Consider the following 17,506-nt stretch of genomic DNA (forward strand, 5'->3'; position numbering starts at 1 on the left):
AGTTAAACAATGCACTCCATAAATGCTTTTAACCATGGCCATCCTTGTTTTATTACAGGCATGCTATCCTGAAATTTGTTGGGGAAAAATGATGATTGCTGTATTGAGTAGCTTGAGTGACTCCATAGATGTTGCTTTTCAACTTGTTGGTGGGGGTAGTGTTATTGATGATGGCATTACTGTTCCCTTGAACTAGGTACAAAGGCAATGTTGATTGACAGTGAATCTTCTTTCAATTGTAGATCATAGAACTACATTACTATGACATATATAGTTCTGTAATTTTGGAAGACTATTTGGGATTATTTCAGCTAAATATTTTTTTTTTATTCAAGCAACCTTAAGTACTGGGCAAAAGCTGAAACCAAAATATTATATACCAAGAAGAATGTATACATGTAGTGATTGTATGTATGTAGTTATTGTGACTTTGTGTTGTTGGAAGAGAAAGATTTATATGATCTCATTGGTGAGCTGGTTACTTAAAGGGTCAACCTAATACATTTGTTTATTGTTATGAATGAGAACTAAACATATTTTTTTTTTCTCCAAATCCCTTTGATCAGCTTAGGAATTATTTACATTTACCTGTACAAGATAGAAAAAGAATCTTTCCAAGTTGAAATTTGTTCAAAACAAGTGAAAGTACTACTAAAGATTGGTTTCAAATTTTGGTGCAAGGCAGCCAGTAATTTCAGGGGATGGGGTAAATCAATTACATTACATTGGTCCCAATGCTCAGCTGGTGATTATTTTATCAACCCCAAAAGGATGAAAGGCAAAGTCAACCATGGCAGAATTTGAACTTGGAACATAAAGATGGATGATATATGCCACTAAGCATTTTGCCTGGCATGCTAACAGTTTTGCCACCTTACCACTTTGGTACTACTAAATATTACAGGGCGAGGTGAGGGTCTACATACGATTGCGGGATCGCCGACTTTCGTGGACAAGCCATGTGTCCAGGCAGACGCTGCGGGCTTGCCTAAATGCCTGGTGTATTTGGGTGGGGTGGTGCCACCGGGCTGCCAGGTAACCGAATCACCTCCAGGATCGACGCCTCAGTGGATGTTGGGCAACGGTTTACGGGCCGGCTCGTACCCGCGGGTAGCCCCTTCCGTGGCCAATCCCACGGAGTGGGCTTTCTTGCTACTCGGGATGACCCACCGACATCTCGAGCCCAGGCTTGACGAAGGCCGGGGGACGCGTTTGGTACCTTTGGTTACCCTTGTACGGGAATGACATGCACGAGTTGGGTGAGAGCCATCACGAGCTGCCCCCTCCACCAAGGGCCTAAGCTCTCTCACCACAACAAGGTAGTACCGGGTATCCGCATCATCCTTGCCAATTAGATGACGAGGCATTTGGCTACCTTAATAGACCTATTGAAGAATATGATTGCAACAATAGTAGCTGTCAAAATCTTTGCTAATATCTTAAGAAGTTGTGAAATCTTAAGTGTAACTGGAACTTGTTAATATCATTTTATTGCTTTTTCTCTACAGGGTGCTCAATCGATACTATGAAAAGTCTTTCTGCGACAATAATAGCTACTACCCCCAATAGAAGTCTGGCCAGTATTGCCAGCAAAACACCAAGTCCTTTAGCACAACTGTTATCTCCAGCTATTCGACCTTCAACTAGGTAAGATTTTGTTTCATATTTTGAAACCCACTTTTTTCAAAGTTATTTTTCTAAGCAAACATGGATGAAATTAACTCTTTAGCATTTAAACTGGCCATATCCAGCCAAATTATTCTAGATGTTTTATATTCAGACTGGCCAGGTCGGGCCTCTCCCATCTACCCTATAATGTTATTCTAAAAATAGACAATTGCATCATCAAAATTTCAAAGTGACAAAATAATGCTTGATTAGTTCAAAACAATATGAATTAATAAGTATATTTAACAGAATAATCTGAACACTAGAGGGTTAATTTTACAGCAAAGGGGCTGGATGCCCTTCTTTCATTTTAGGGCAAAATAGTTTGGTTAGTTAAATGAATCAGGTAGATGGTGATGTACTGAATGATGTATACAGTTTGTCAATGAATTGAAATTTGCCTCTTAGTTGGAGAATGAAAACAAAGACCTAACAGCCATTACTAGGGATTCTCAAAGAAAAAGGTAGATATGATTGAATATATCTATAGCTGCCATCATGCCTGATTGAATATGTCTATAGCTATCATCATTCCTGCTAATAAAGATCAGATATTTTCATTGGTAAAAAAACCAGGCAATGAATTGAGTCTTAATCCACAGAGAAATAGCTGTAAAACAGTAAATGTATTGAATTAACTGCTAAGATTTATTTTCAATGTAAACTGATATTAGTTTCAAATTTTGGCACCAGACTAGTAATTTCAAGGGAAGTGTAAGCCTTTCAAGGTGGTCATGTTAATTTCATGAATGGCTGTTCTATTGATTGGATCAACTAGAACCCTCATCATTGTAATTGACAGTGCTAGTTTTTTCTTGGCTGTGACTTGGAACAGATTATCCCCCTCCACACACTATTTATATGTATTTCAATTATATAATGAAAAATTTTGCCGACAAACAGTGCTCTAGAACAGATTATGTTTGTATATAGTAACCCTATTTATTTACCACTTTCTGAGCACCCATTGTATTGATTTACATTATGGAGTGCCATTTTACCTTCTGAAGTTAGGTACTTAACCATTAGCATTTAAACTTGCCATTCCGTCCCAAATATTCTACCTGTTTTATGTTCAAACTGGCCAGACTTGGCCTCTCACACCTACCCTATAATATCATTCTAAAAATTATGAATGGCATCTTTGAAATCTCAAAAAGGATAAGACATGATTAATTCGCCACCAGCTCCCATGCCAGTGGCATGTAAAATGCACCATTCAAGCATGGCTAATACCAGTGCTGCTTGACTGGCTTCCTGTGCCAATGTCATGTAAAAAGCACCCACTACACTCTTAGAGTGGTTAGTTTTAGGAAGGGCATCCACCTGTAGAAACCTTGTCAGATCATATTGAAGCCTGGTGCAGCCTCCAGGCTTGCCAGTCCTCAGCCAAACTGTCCAACCCATGGAAAGCGGACGTTAAACAATGATAATGACGAATGTGAATAAATATGCATTATAATAATAATAATAATTGTGTACAGTGCTCAGGTGCACTACACCTCATCTAAAGTGTATATATAATCAGGTGTAGTTTCGGCAGATTTCGGAAAGCATGAGGGCCTTAAAGGATGCAGTGTCATGGCAGTCAACAACTGACGCAGGCAGTTTATTCCATGCTTCAGCAACTCTGAGTGTGAAAAAATGTTTCCGAAAGTCATGGGAGTTGTGTTGTTTTCTGACTTTGTAGGCATGTCCACGTGTGTTAGACACATGGAGATCAAAAAGGTGTTATATTTGGCAGAATAATCTGAAAGCTAAAAACGTTTAATAAACAAGTTGTGTTATTTAACAGGAAGGTATTTCATCTTGTTTCAGAGAGGCCAGCCACTTAAATTTAGCTGGCGGAGCCACAATAACCAAATCAAAACCAACTTTTCCTTTGAAAATGTTAAATATAAACAAGCCAAAAGGTATGATTGTTAGCGCTATGACAGCGTCAGCAAAGGAAAATATCAAGGATTTGCATCGCTATAAAACATCATCAATGTTTGAAAGAAGTACAGTATATGGTAAATTTAAAAGTTTCTTCACTTCCTTGATAAATGTTAGTGTGTAAGTGTGCTTTCTTTGTTGTAACTGACTGTTGGTTCACTTTCTATCTTGTTCATCTTTTTTTTCTATCTGATGCTTATTTTCTTATATATGAATATAAATATATACATACATTATCAGTCAAGTACTGGGGTCAGTATAGTCAACAACTTAACTCCCTTCAAAACTACTGACCCCGCTGTTTAAAATAGAAGCAACTATTGTCATTAGTCCATCAAACAAAATTCTTGGCAGCATTTCTTTCAGGTTTATATGTCCTGAGATCAAATACTATGGATGTCAACTATCTTGAATTCCTCTATTATTGCCTGGAGGACTACGATGAACAAGAGGGGGCTGAGGACTGATCCTTGGTGAACCCCTACTTCTACTTGGAATTCTTCACTATACTCATTGCCAACCCTCACCCTACTGACAGTACCCCTGTACATGTCTTGTACAGCTTTCACCAACCACCTGTCTATCCCTACTTTCCACATTGACCACCAGATAAGGGATCAGAGGGCCCTGTCAAAGGCTTTCTCCATGTCAACAAAAGCCAATTCCTTTGGCTAGGAATTTCTCCTGCAGCTGTCTTACCAGAAATATAGCATCAGTGGTGCTTCTACCTGGCACAAACCTAAACTGCATCTCGTCTAAACTAACTCTCTCCTTAATTAGTTGGGCTATGACCCTTTCTGTGACTTTCATCAAAGGCAAAAGAAAAGATAAAAGGGGTGAGCTGGCATGATTGTTAGAATATCAGAATAAATGCCTTGTTGCATCTCTTCTGAGTTCAAATCCCACTGTGGTCAACATTTCCTTTTATCTAACTAGGGTTGGTGGTATCAATTAATTTCCTAATTTCAGATCTTGTTTTTACTCTAGGAATGTTGTTGTTGTTGCTGTTGTTGTTGTTGTTGATGTTGTTTCTATCAGTCAGACATATTGCATCTCACTTTCCAAATTCATGGATTTACTAAAATAAATTAAGTGAAAAAAAAAACCATTATATTTAATTCAAAATTTTCTACAGAGAGGTAATTGCATGATTTGCCAATGTTGGAGAGGGAATGACTAATTCATGAAGAAAATATTTTATTCATTTGTAAACAAATAAAATGGCTTCTTCAAACATGAATATCTCAAAATTTTTAAAACCAGAATGAGAAGTTGAATAGAAAGAAATTTTTTTTTTTTACTACAAAACACATGCATTTTGTAAGAAAACAAAAGTGACACTTCTGTAGACGCCAACATCAGTGGGAACATTTATACTGGCAAGTTTGACAACTCTTTCTCTCTCATTCACTCATTCACTAAGTCAAAATGTTAATAGAAATGGAAGTAGTTTCACTGACATTTATGGGTATGGATAAATCTAGAGAAGGGAAAGGAAGCAAGGTTGTGGTGTGTCACCAAAGAATGTTTCTGTGTAAGAATAGTAACAGGGAAAAAGGACATAGCTCTACCTCTTGAAAAGCAGAAATTTGATAATGATAATGAAATTATTGTATACAGTGCTCAGGTGCACCACAACTTGTCAGAAAGTGCATATAAAGTAGATGCAGTAATGTAGAAATGTCTGGAAAGTGAACAGTGTATGAGTCAGATACGTGCTTGTGTGTGTATGGAGGGGAGAAAATCAAGTGTAGTGTTGGCGAATCTCAGGAAGCATGGAAGTTTTGAAGGATGCTGTGCTCCGACCAGTGTGCCTTCAAAAGTGAAACTAAAAGAAGCACTGTCCAGTGTATCGTGATTTGTTTTCCTTTGACTATAGCAGGGTGTATGTGTACAGGAGTGTTTGCCTGGTTCTCAAGGAGGAGTCGAGCTGGTGTATCACACATCTTTCTGTAGTCTTGTAACATAATGCATAGGCCAGCACATTAAGGTCACAATGAGCTGGTTGTGAATACATCACTGATGCAGGAGTGGCTGCGTGGTAAGTAGCTTGCTTACCAACCACATGCTTCCAGGTTCAATCCCACAGTGTGGCACCTTGGGCGAGTATCTTCTACTATAGCCTTGAGTTGAACAAAACCTTGTGAGTGGCATTTGGGAGGTGGAAACCGAAAGCCCATCGTTTATATATATATGTGTGTGTGTGTGTGTTTGTCCCCCCCCACCCCCACCATCGCTTGGCAACCACTAGTGTGTTTATGTCCCTGTAACTTAGCGGTTCGGCAAAAGAGACCGATAGAATAAGTATTTGGTTTGCAAAGAATGAGTGCTGGGGTCGATTTGTTCGACTAAAGTCGGTGCTCCAGCATGACTGAAACAAATAAAAGAGTAAAAGAGATAAAATATGCAACCATGACACAGCTCATCATTAAGGCAGAGATAAAAAAAAGGTTAAAGAGTAATGTGACTGGTTGTGCAGAACAAAAAAGTTTAATGGTTACACTTGTGGCAGTTAGAATCATTTGAGGGATTTTGTTCTAAGGAACTAGAAAAGAAATAAGTGATGGAGAAGTGTGACTGGAGCAGAACTGAAAGCAACAGTAGGTTCCAGAAACTGCTATTAGAACAGTACCACTAGTCACACCATTAGTTACAGCTTCACTCTTTTTGTAGTATCATTGTATCCTTTTGCAACAATGGGGGTGAGAGTTGTGCAGTGATGTCAGTGAAAATTGTTGAAAGCAAATAACGATAAAACGTCGCCCTTTTCAAGCCTAGCCAGGCTCATGGGCCCGGTTTCCTGGTTTCTGTGGCGTAGGGGTCCCCCCCTCCCCAGCTGGATGGGACACCAGTCCATCGTAGTGTTACTCAAGAAACAGGAAGAGAGAGTGAGAAAAAGTTGTGGTGAAAGAGTACAACAAGGGTCACCACCACCCCCTGCCAGATCCCCGTGGAAATTTTAGGAGTTTCCGCTCAATAAACACACACAGTGCCTGGTCTGGGAATTGAAACCGCGATCCTCCGACCGCGAGTCCACTGCCCTAACCATTGGACCATTGCGCCTCCACGAAAGCAAATAAAGGGTATGTAAAATACAGAAAGAGTAATTCTCCTCCTTCTTGTCGGTGACATATGGTTCACAATTGTGTGATAAAGCAAATGTAGTCCTTAGAATGGAGCTGGTTAAACAGTGGTGATTTGCTTTGTGGGTGGATTCCAAGAGGCACAATTATGATAGAATGTTGTTAAGGATCACATAATTGGTCGGTCATATGGTCAAACAAACTTTACCAGAAGACTTTGGATGCTTTCCATTCTGTTGAATATAAAAGTGCTCGTTGGCAGCTGTGGTTTTACTGTCAAATGAAAAAATAAAACTAGTCATAAATATCAACTTCAGTTATAATACTCTTTTACTTGTTTTAGTTGTTTGACTGTGGTCATGCTGGAGCACCATCATGGAGGGTTTTATTTGAACAGTTGACCCTGGGACTTATTTAAGCCTAGTACTTAGTTTAGCAGTCTCTTTTGCTGAACTGCTAAGTTATGGGGACATAAACACACCAGCACCAGTTGTCAAGTGATGATCGGGGTCAGACACACATAGATGTATACACACACACACACACACAATGGGCTTCTTTCAATTTCCATCTTCCAAAGCCACTCCAAGGCTTTGGTTGGCCTGAGGCTATAGTAGAAGATATTTGCCCAAGGTACCTTGCAGTGGGACTGCACTCGGAACCATGTGGTTGGGAAGCAAGCTTCTTATCACACAGCTTTGTGTATTTTTGCTTTAGGGTTCAGTTGAAATATAAACAATTGTTTTTTGTTTCTTTTTTTTTTGCATTTATTTTTTAGCTTCATTTGTGTCACATCCTCTCTGTCACCAATTCACTTCTTTTTTTTTTTTTTTTGCAGCTAAGAAACTCCAAAGGAGTGATTCCCAGAAACTGAAATCTCTACACAAATTTCCGATGCGTTTAGGACCACAGGGCATTAAAGAGTAAGTGTTTGAATGACTTTCACTTCCAGTGTATCTCTCTTCTTATTTAACACATAGAGAGATGGGAGGAAGTATAGGGGTGTCATTGTAGCATTTTTTTCAATTTGTTTCAGTTTTGTTTACTTGGCTGTTTACTTTTCAGGTACTCTGCTAAGTGCTATCAGATTTAACTTCTGATTTGTTTTGTGCCAGTTTTTATGTTGAATGGAACTAGGGAAATGACAAAGGACATTGTATATTATGAACTAGAGTGAATAGCATAAACATTGTCAATGAATTTAAAGACAGGCGGTTACGCATGTGTGCACACATATGTACACGCGAATTTATACATGAACACGTGGTGGGGTTCTGTACAGTTTCAATTTACCAAATATCATCTACAAAGCATGAATCAAGCCTTGGCTTGAAAATATTTCAGAAGTGTTTTTGAAGAAGACACTTGTCCATATTGCGACATAGTCGGACCAAACACAAAATCACATGGTTCTAGAACAAACCTCATAAACCACATAGTATGCTTCAGCCTGTAAATTTCAATCCTTTTATTGTGTTTAAGGAGAGCTTGATATGCAGTTGGATTACTTGTTGAATGTTTAGAATTAAAAGCACATTTCAATCTGTTTATTATGTTTAACTCTTCCGTTACCGTATTTATTTTGAGATGCTCTGTGTTTCTTTCAATTAATTTTAAATATAACAAAGAATTTAGTAAAATAACTTAGTTATCATTAAGCTAGTGTTAGGAACATAAATTGTGACTAAAGTTTGGCAAAAGATTTTAATTCAAAACTTATGTAAACAAAACATTTGTACTACAGAGCCAAAGGCAGTTTCAGCTGGGTTGGTATCGAAAGGGTTAAGATGAGCTTGATATTCAGTGGGCGGCAAGCTGGCAGAAACATTAGCATGCCGGGCGAAATGTGTAGCCGTATTTCGTCTGCCGTTACGTTCTGAGTTCAAATTCTGCTGAGGTTGACTCTACCTTTCATCCTTTCGGGGTCGATAAATTAAGTACCAGTTACACACTGGGGTCGATGTAATCGACTTAATCCGTTTGTCTGTCCTTGTTTGTCCCCTCTATGTTTAGCCCCTTGTGGGTAATAAAGAAACAGATATTCAGTGGGATTACTTGTTGAATATTTAGAGTTAAAAGCACATTTCAATCCTTTTATCACGTTTAAAGAGAGCTTGATACACAATCATCATCGTTTAACGTCCGTTTTCCGCGCTAGCATGGGTTGGACGGTTCGACCGGGGTCTGGGGAGCCAGGGGCTGCTCCAGGCCCCAATCTGATCTGGCAGTGTTTCTACAGCTGGATGCCCTTCCTAATGCCAACCACTCCGCGAGTGTAGTGGGTGCTTTTTACGTGCCACCTGCACAGGTGCCAAAGGGGTCTGGCATCGGCCACGATCGGTTGGTGCTTTTCATGTGCCACCGGCACAGAAGCCAGTCGGGGCGGTGCTGGCATCGGCCACGTTCGGATGGTGCTTTTTATGTGCCACCGGCACAGAAGCCATTCGAGGCGGGGTTGGCATCGGTCACGTTCGGATGGTGCTTTTTATGGGATTACAATGGGATTACTTATTGAATGTTTTGAATTAAAAGCACAGTAGCTGTGAGGTTAGGTGCCGATCTACTGATCACATGGTTACTAGTTCGAATCTTATTACTACATGGTTTTATATTGTGTTCTGAGTAAGGTACATAACAATATCTCTTCAATTCTGTCTATTGATAAAAACAGCTTCTATTCCATACTCACTCTCCTTCTTTGTGTATCTTGGTTTTAATGTGACCTTATATGTTTTTTTATTTTTATGTCTATTCTCTACCAGATCACAGATTACATTATCTTCAAGTAAAAAGCCCACCTCTTCCTCTTCAAAATTCATTGGGAAGCAAAGGTAAGTTTTTAATCAATTTACATATCCTTTTTTTGTAATTTATAATGCTGTTTATTATTCTCATGACCTTCATAGTGTCCAAACGGTCATATTTCTGTCATGTTTTGTATAGATTGGACAATAGCATTTTGCTCGGCCTTCCCTAGCATCATCTTTACTCATCAGATTTTATTCTAAAAAAACTGAATTGTTGAGGTTAATTATTAAGACACTCTAGTCACATGGAACACAATAGTTAGGTTAGCACACATAATAATATAGTGAACATCAAATCTAATTACATATACATACGTGCTGAGGAGACTGTCAACTTTCTAGATTTTTGATGCTCACTATGATAATTTAATACTAACTAAATTATCTATCTTTTAGAGCGACTTAATTAACTTCCTAATGATGTTCTTGTTCCCTAGATTCTCGCCAGTGCATAGCAGTGTACCATTGCTCAACAATAGTCTCTATTTCCAATTATAGGGTAACATCTACACAGTCTTTCTTGCTTCTGATACCCACTTCCTTAACATAGTTTGTTGCTTGTGTTCACATTGTACATCCAGCTTCATTTCTTTCAAGTTACTACACATCTTCCTATTTTGTTACTATAAACCATTACCACCACCATCATCATCATACAAAAGGCATTATACAACATAAATTTTTTATTTACTTCATTTTGTATCCTAGATGGATTACTTCTCCATCCCAGCACTAATTAGGATATGTAAATAAAACTTCTCTACAGCTGCCAGTTAATGACTGTTTCAGTCAGAAATTCCTTGCTTTGTTGCTTGGCTGTTACTTCTGTTTAACTATATTACTTACTACTGTTTAACTATATACCTCCCTCCTGAGTGTGGCTATTCCTCTTGTTATCAGGTTTGGGACATTGCAAGTATTCATGCTGGTATTGGTTGGCTGGTCTGAGAGGATCTGACAAGCATCAGGGCTGCACCTAGCTCCATTATCAGCTTTGGCACAGTTTCTTATTTCTTCATTGCCCACAAGGGGCTAAACATAGAGGAGACAAACAAGGACAGATGAAGGGGTTAAGTCGAACTTAATTTATCGATCCTGGAAGGATGAAAGGCAAAGTTAACCTCGGTGGAATTTGAACTCAGAATGTAACAGCAGACAAAATACTGCTATGCATTTCGCCTGGCATGCTAACGTTTCTGCCAGCTTGCTACCTTTTGGCATAGTTTCTACAGTTGGATGTCCTTCCTAGCACCAACCACTTTGCTGTGTGTAATGTGTACTTTTTCATGTCCCCAGCATTAGTAAGGTTGCTAGGTAACTTGCTTGACAGAAAATGAATGGAAAAAAAATGAGAAGGTAAAAGCTAAAGGTGTGTGTGTGAGAGAGTATTTGAGAGTGGGATCTGGTCTTATGTCAACTCTTGAAAAGCTAAAATATGAGAGAAAGACAAGCATAAATATCTTGCTATAGAGGGGACACACGGCTACCCAGCATTGTGTAGGGACGGGTGGAAGTAGTTGAGAAGGAGACAAAGCTGGTAGCGATGGAGTGCTAGAAGAAACACTTGAGGTACAAGAAGGTAAGCATAAGAGAGGATACAGACAGTGGATCAGTGGATGGGAGGGGAGGGGAAGTACTTACATAAGAGTGTTTGAGTGGGGAGGAAATTTTGGATTGTCCTGGTTTTAGAACTAATTCTGTCTAACTTTGATTTAAAGAATATGAGTCATAGAATAAATAATGTAATTGTAGTATGGCTTAGATAATTAGGAAAGGCATTATTTACCATGTTTTATGGTAAATAATGCCTTTTCTAATGATCTGTATCATGACTACCAACCAGGAGTTGATTAAATCAGCTTAGACATATTGGAGTTTGATGAAGAAAGCTGTAAGCTTCAGATATCTTCCTCTGCAAAATATAAAAAACAAGTCACTCCTTACTTCAGAGTTGGATGGTTGATTTAAAACAACCAAAAAATTTTACTTCAGCATGTGTATGCCTGTAAAAGTGTTATAAATAAAACATTGAGCATCCAATGTACTAGGTCAAATGTCATTTTCAACCATTGTAAATCACGAGCTTTCTATTCCCAAACGTCACATAATTTGTTATTAAATGGGTCTATGTTTAAAGAGATGGAGAGATACACTGAGAATAGTTTCAAAGCCTGTGACATCCACTTCTTTGTGGTTTTAACATTACGCTGTGCTTACTTCCTCTATATAGGAAACGGGTAATATTAGTTACGTAGTTAGAAAGTTAATAAACACAAGGTAGATAACTCTTTAAAGACCTAATCACTTCATTCTCGCATTGGCATCTCAGGAATTTTTAACCCAAATCAAATTATACATTACTATTAAGTTCTCTTTCTCTCTCTCTCACTCACACCGTGGTTAGCTACAACAAAATTTAGTGGTGTAATCAGCTTTCCACTGAAATTAGTTTTAACAAATACACTCATGTTTGATCTCTGTTTTTACAAAAAGTTGCAGTTATTTTCAGATATGTCTCAAAGATTTTCCAGTGTTCGCTTTGTCCAATCTGTATTGTTTGAACCACTTTCCAATCTATCCTTTTCACATAACCAGCAAGAAAATCGAATGTAAAATTGGGGATATTATTTTTTTCATAGTAACCATTTTATGCTTTGAATCAATTGTGCATTATCTTATAGCTTCCAGATTTCAATGATGTGATTGTTTAATTTTAGAATAACACTGTAGGGTAGGTGTGAGAGGCCAGATCTGGCCAGTTTGAATGTTTGACAGGCCAAATATTTGGGCCATATATAGCTTGTTTAAATGCTAAAAGGTTTTTTAAAAAAACAACTAATTTCAATTTTACTCTATTTTGCTTCTTTATTATATATTTTTTTCTTTTTATCTTTATTATTTTGCAGGTCATTATTTCGAAGCAAATCTGTCAGTGATCTGCGTAATTGACCTAAATGTGGACATCATAGGACAAATCTGATTTGCAACCTTGCCTCCTGGTTACAATTTTTCAAGCTTTTTACTCAACACAAATTAATATTTTCGTGATTTGGTGTTTTATCTCCTCAAAAGTTCTCTACGCATTTCACCAATTCTTTTTAAATGATAAAGACAATGTTTGTCTTAAGATAAGCTGAAGAATTTCGCAAAAATCTCAATAGAGATTAGAGGACCATGAGCAGAGTATATCAAAACAAGTAAAGATTTTAACATTATAGTCCCCAATATCTTAAAGATGTCAGATCATAGTTTACTCTCTTAGCTCTTGATCTGTGTGCATGTGGGTATGTATATATGTACATATGGAATCATAGAATAAAAGACTGTCCTTTCTGTGAAAGGGCTTATATCTTGCTCTAATGGAAACTTTTGTAACTAAACAAACCTTCTGTTTTGGAATACACGCATACAGACACACATACACACATGTGGATAATACATACATATATATATGTATGTATGTATATATGTGTATGTATCCTATTTATAATATTTCAGGACTATGTTGTGAGGTCATTATTGTTTTAATGAAAATGATATAAAAAAAGAAATCTCATGGGCCAAATGTACAGACATATAGCTGATTCCATGAAAAGGAATTTTGGAACCCATGATCTCAGATTTTCATCAAATTTTGACCAGTTCTTTCTATCGGTAAGAACAGAAAAAGTGCAAAATTTCAGACTCAATCTCCCAAAGGTATGCCGATTTGAAATTTGACTCAAATCATTCACTTTTAGGCCTTGAATTTGAAAGCCACAATAAATGATGTAATTACTCTCAATCCACATGGACTATTTTTCTGAAAATTTGTGAATTTCTGTGCTGAATCTGAATTTAAAGAGAAAAGAGTGTATTTCTCATGGCAAAGTGCTTGTTTTCTTGAATCAAAATGAAAACACTTCGTTTTTTTTTCTTGATACTGCTGTGTGCTGAAAGTGAAATTCCCCGAAGTGCCCAAATCCTACATCTTCAAAACAGTTTGCTCATAAACTGAACATAATGTTTTACTTGTGTGCATCCAACATTGAAGGCAAGTCACAGTTCAAGAGGTAATAATGCGACAAATATCATTTTCAGACTTAATATTGCTTACATATAACATTTCTGAGTCATATTAATCCTGTTGTGATTGAGGGACTTTGTACCCTCCTGTCCACACCAAATTTTCACAGGTTCCAGGAATGTTTATACCATGACAAAACTCTACACACATTGTCATGCTCTTTTCCACTCTCACAAAATCTTTTTTCCTGGGCATTTTTCAGGAAAATTCATCATCACAAAAGAAAGTTGTAGTTGCATCAAGAATCTCTTGATTGAGCCTCTGTCGTGGAGCAATATCAGGACATCCAGTGATGCCTTTATCATCATGCAGCAACCTGGCTTTTTGAATGGTACTTTTTGACACAGAATTCTTTTGCAGCTTTTCTAATAGACCAAGAATTTGGAACCAAAGTCAAGATCTGAATTTCTTGCCTTTGCCCAATGCTTTTAATTTTTTCCTTCATACACTGCACCAAGTAATCTAGATCATTTGCTTTTGACTGTGTCTCTTTGCCAATGTTCACTAGATTTTCTTCTTGAAGATCAGAATCATTGACTTTTAGCACACAAACAAGTTTTTTTGCGACTGCTTTCTCAACTTGCTTCAATGTTTTCAAATGATAGTCTTTGCCATGCAATACACTCACAGTGCATGATGTTTTTATTTTGGACCTTCTTATCAGGAATTTTGGTTATCTGTGTGGAATTTAAAATATAATATTGAGGCAACACATTGATAAGAGACAGTCACAGGTTAATACTTTAATTGGAAAGGCTGAAGGAAGCCCGACTGAAATTTGAATTCATACTTCAATCTCTTGCCCTGGTGATCAAAACACAGAGAAGCTGAAGAAAATTCATTAAAATCACAAATGGGGCTTCCCTTTTCATGACAGGGAAACATGCCGATCAAGATGAATGCTTACACGTGATGAACTGACAACACAACACAACTCAAACCAACACCAGAATCACCTGTGCTGATATGAACATTGTGAGAACAGGATTTGAAGAAGAAAACAGGATGTGACAATTTCATCTGACTTCTGTGTTTACTGTGATTGTGGTTGGAAAATATCAAATGAATGGCTCAACTTGGTGGTTTGTAACTTTTGATGTTTTGAGAGTACCATTAAGATTTTTTCACACACAAGTAAAAGATTATGTCCAATTTATGTGCAAACATTTTTGAAGCTGTAAGATTTGGGCACTTCCGGGAATTTCGCTTTGAGTACACAGCAGTGTCAAGGAGAAACGGTGAAGTGTTTTCATTTTGAAAACAAACACTTTACCATGAGAAATACACTCTTTTCTCTTCAAATTCAGTTTCAGCACCCCAAAAAATGATCAGGTACAAATGTTTAGAAAAATAGTCCATGTAGATTGAAAGTTATTACATTATTTGTTGCAGCATTGAAATTCAAGATGGCAGCTGCTAGCCTAAAATTGGGTGATTTGAGCCAAATTTCAAATCAGCATAACTTTTTAACCTGTTGGGAGTTGGGGTCTGAAAGTTGGCACTTTTTTTGTTCTTACTGATAGTAACAACTGGTCATAATTTGATGGAAATCTGAGATGGTGGGCTTCATGCCTGTCCAACATTTATATGAAATTACCCCTATACCATATATATACATATGGCTGTACGTGCATGTGTACATATAGATTGCTGCTACAATTGAAAACAAAATGATAATAATACATTGAGATTGCTGACTTTCATTAGTAAATCCCTCTTTTGTTACTTTTCCTTCAACATATTAAATAAATTTTTTTAACTTCTAATATACAGAATTTCTTAATTTGATTTTGAGCTCTGTTCAGTTCAATCAACCCAGGAATTTTACATATGACTACCCTTACACAACACAAAAAAAATACAGAAAGTCAAAATAGCAAACCTGTCTTGTACATATACAGACAAATGCACACGCTAGAATTGCATACATTTTATATAAATTATGAATAAAAGCATGAAGCATGTATTAGTGTTTGTTGTTATGTACTACACACACTCACACAAAAAATTTTAGATATTTTTATTCTCTCTCTTTTTACTTGTTTCAGTCATTTTGACTGCGGCCATGCTGGAGCACCGCCTTTAATCGAGCAACTCGACTCTGGGACTTATTCTTTGTAAGCCCAGTACTTATTCTATCAGTCTCTTTTGCCGAACCACTAAGTGACGGGGACATAAACACACCAACAATGCTAGGGGGACAAACACAGACACACAAACATACATGCACCACACACACACACATATATATATATATATATATATATATATACACACATATATATATATATATATACATATATACGATGGGCTTCTTTCAGTTTCCATCTACCAAATCCACTCACAAGGCTTTCGTCGGCCCGAGGCTATAGTAGAAGACACTTGCCCAAGGTGCCACGCAATGGGACTGAACCCGGAACCATGTAGTTGGTAAACAATCTACTTGCCACACAGCCACTCCTGCACCTATGTCTACTTTCCATAGTCATGGGTTGAACATTTTGACAGGATCCATTGGGCTGGAGAACCATGTCTTGTTTCAGTTTTACAGTTTTACTTAGAAGAAATTATAGAGTAATTAAACTTTTGGATTAAGTTACAAAGGTCATAAAGAACGTTATAGCACAATTGGTCTGTGACAGAGCAGACCTAAATGAGATGAAGTTTGGTTTGATGCCCAAAGTACCACAAATGCTATCTTCCTAATGAGGCAGCTGTAGAGGAAATACTTTGCTCAAAGTAAGTCACTATTCCTGGAATTTGTTGACTTGGAGAGAATGTTTGGTACCAAGTTCAGTAATTTGGTGGTCACTAATGAAACGAGGTGTAGATGAGTGACTTGTGATTGTTATACAAGGTTTTTTTTTAACTAGCTTGTGAGTTGCCCAGTTTGTGCTTGGGCATGTACAAAAATGCAGTAAGGAAAGTGAAAGTCTGATTTCAGTGGCAAATCTAGCATGAAGCTAGAAGTCCATCAGACTCTCAGCATCATCGTTTGACGTCCGTTCTCCATGCTAGCATGGGCTGGATGGTTCGACCGGGGATCTGGGAAGCCAGAAGGCTGCACCAGGCTCCAGTCTGATCTGGCAGTGTTTCTACAGCTGGATGCCCTTCCTAACGCCAACCACTCCGTGAGTGTAGTGGGTGCTTTTTACGTGCCACCGGTACAGGTGCCAGGTGAGGCTGGCAACGGCCACGGTCGGATTGGTGCTTTTTACATGCCACCGGCACAGAAGCCAGTCAAGGCAGCGCTGTGAGAATTACTATATATTGATGATCCAGTTATCATAGCTATATCACTCTTGCATACAAACACATGTGCATGCATGTGTGTGTGTGGATGGGTGTCTCATATATATACATATATTTATATATACAGAAAAGAGACACCCATCTGCACACACATAGGTAATAGGGATTAATAAATCCAAGCAGATATCTTGTACACGCTCATTGACTAGGCAAGCTTTGCTAACTACATCAAGTGATCAGATACAAATAGATTCAAAGAGAATTCACATCCACAGATATACCTCTTGTACGATAAGTACATCCAATATGGATTGATTTCTATTTTGTACCTTTTTTTTCTATATCTAAAAATGCTTACACAATAGAAATGATTACTGGACTAGTATGTGATATTATATATCAAATACTAGTTCAGTAAACAAATAATTTGATATTATTATCCATTCTCCATGCTATCATGGGTTGGATGGTTTGACAGAAGTTGGTAAGTCAGTGGGACTGCACCAAGCTCCAATGTCTGCTTTGGCATGGTTGGATGCCCTTCATAACACCAACCACATTACAGAGTACACTGGGTGCTTATATATATATAATCATCATTTAGCATCAGTTTTCCATGCAGGCATAGGTTAGACCAGTGGTTCTCAACTAGGGTCCATATAAAATTTTGGTAGGTCAATGCAACAAAATAGTAA

At 37.7% G+C, this 17,506-nt stretch overlaps 1 protein-coding gene across 3 annotated transcripts in view; it reads left to right on the top strand.

The window, feature by feature from the left end:
- Positions 1-17,506, top strand: part of LOC115213511 (kinesin-like protein KIF18A) — a 61,633-nt gene that overhangs the window by 33,455 nt on the left and 10,672 nt on the right. Inside the window, exons 17-21 of one of the 3 annotated variants that reach the window (XR_004999653.1) lie at positions 1,509-1,647; positions 3,487-3,676; positions 7,518-7,609; positions 9,449-9,517; positions 12,400-14,231. Coding sequence is in view for 2 of the 3 variants with exons in the window: in XM_036503852.1 (XP_036359745.1) it covers positions 1,509-1,647; positions 3,487-3,676; positions 7,518-7,609; positions 9,449-9,517; positions 12,400-12,442 (533 nt within the window). In the remaining variant the exon portion in view is untranslated. Of the gene's footprint in view, positions 1-1,508; positions 1,648-3,486; positions 3,681-7,517; positions 7,610-9,448; positions 9,518-12,399; positions 14,709-17,506 lie in introns of those variants that run through there. The other 2 variants (XM_029782520.2, XM_036503852.1) reach the window with 2 other exon arrangements.

Source organism: Octopus sinensis, linkage group LG6 (assembly GCF_006345805.1).
Source record: "Octopus sinensis linkage group LG6, ASM634580v1, whole genome shotgun sequence".
NCBI classification, from domain to species: domain Eukaryota; kingdom Metazoa; phylum Mollusca; class Cephalopoda; order Octopoda; family Octopodidae; genus Octopus; species Octopus sinensis.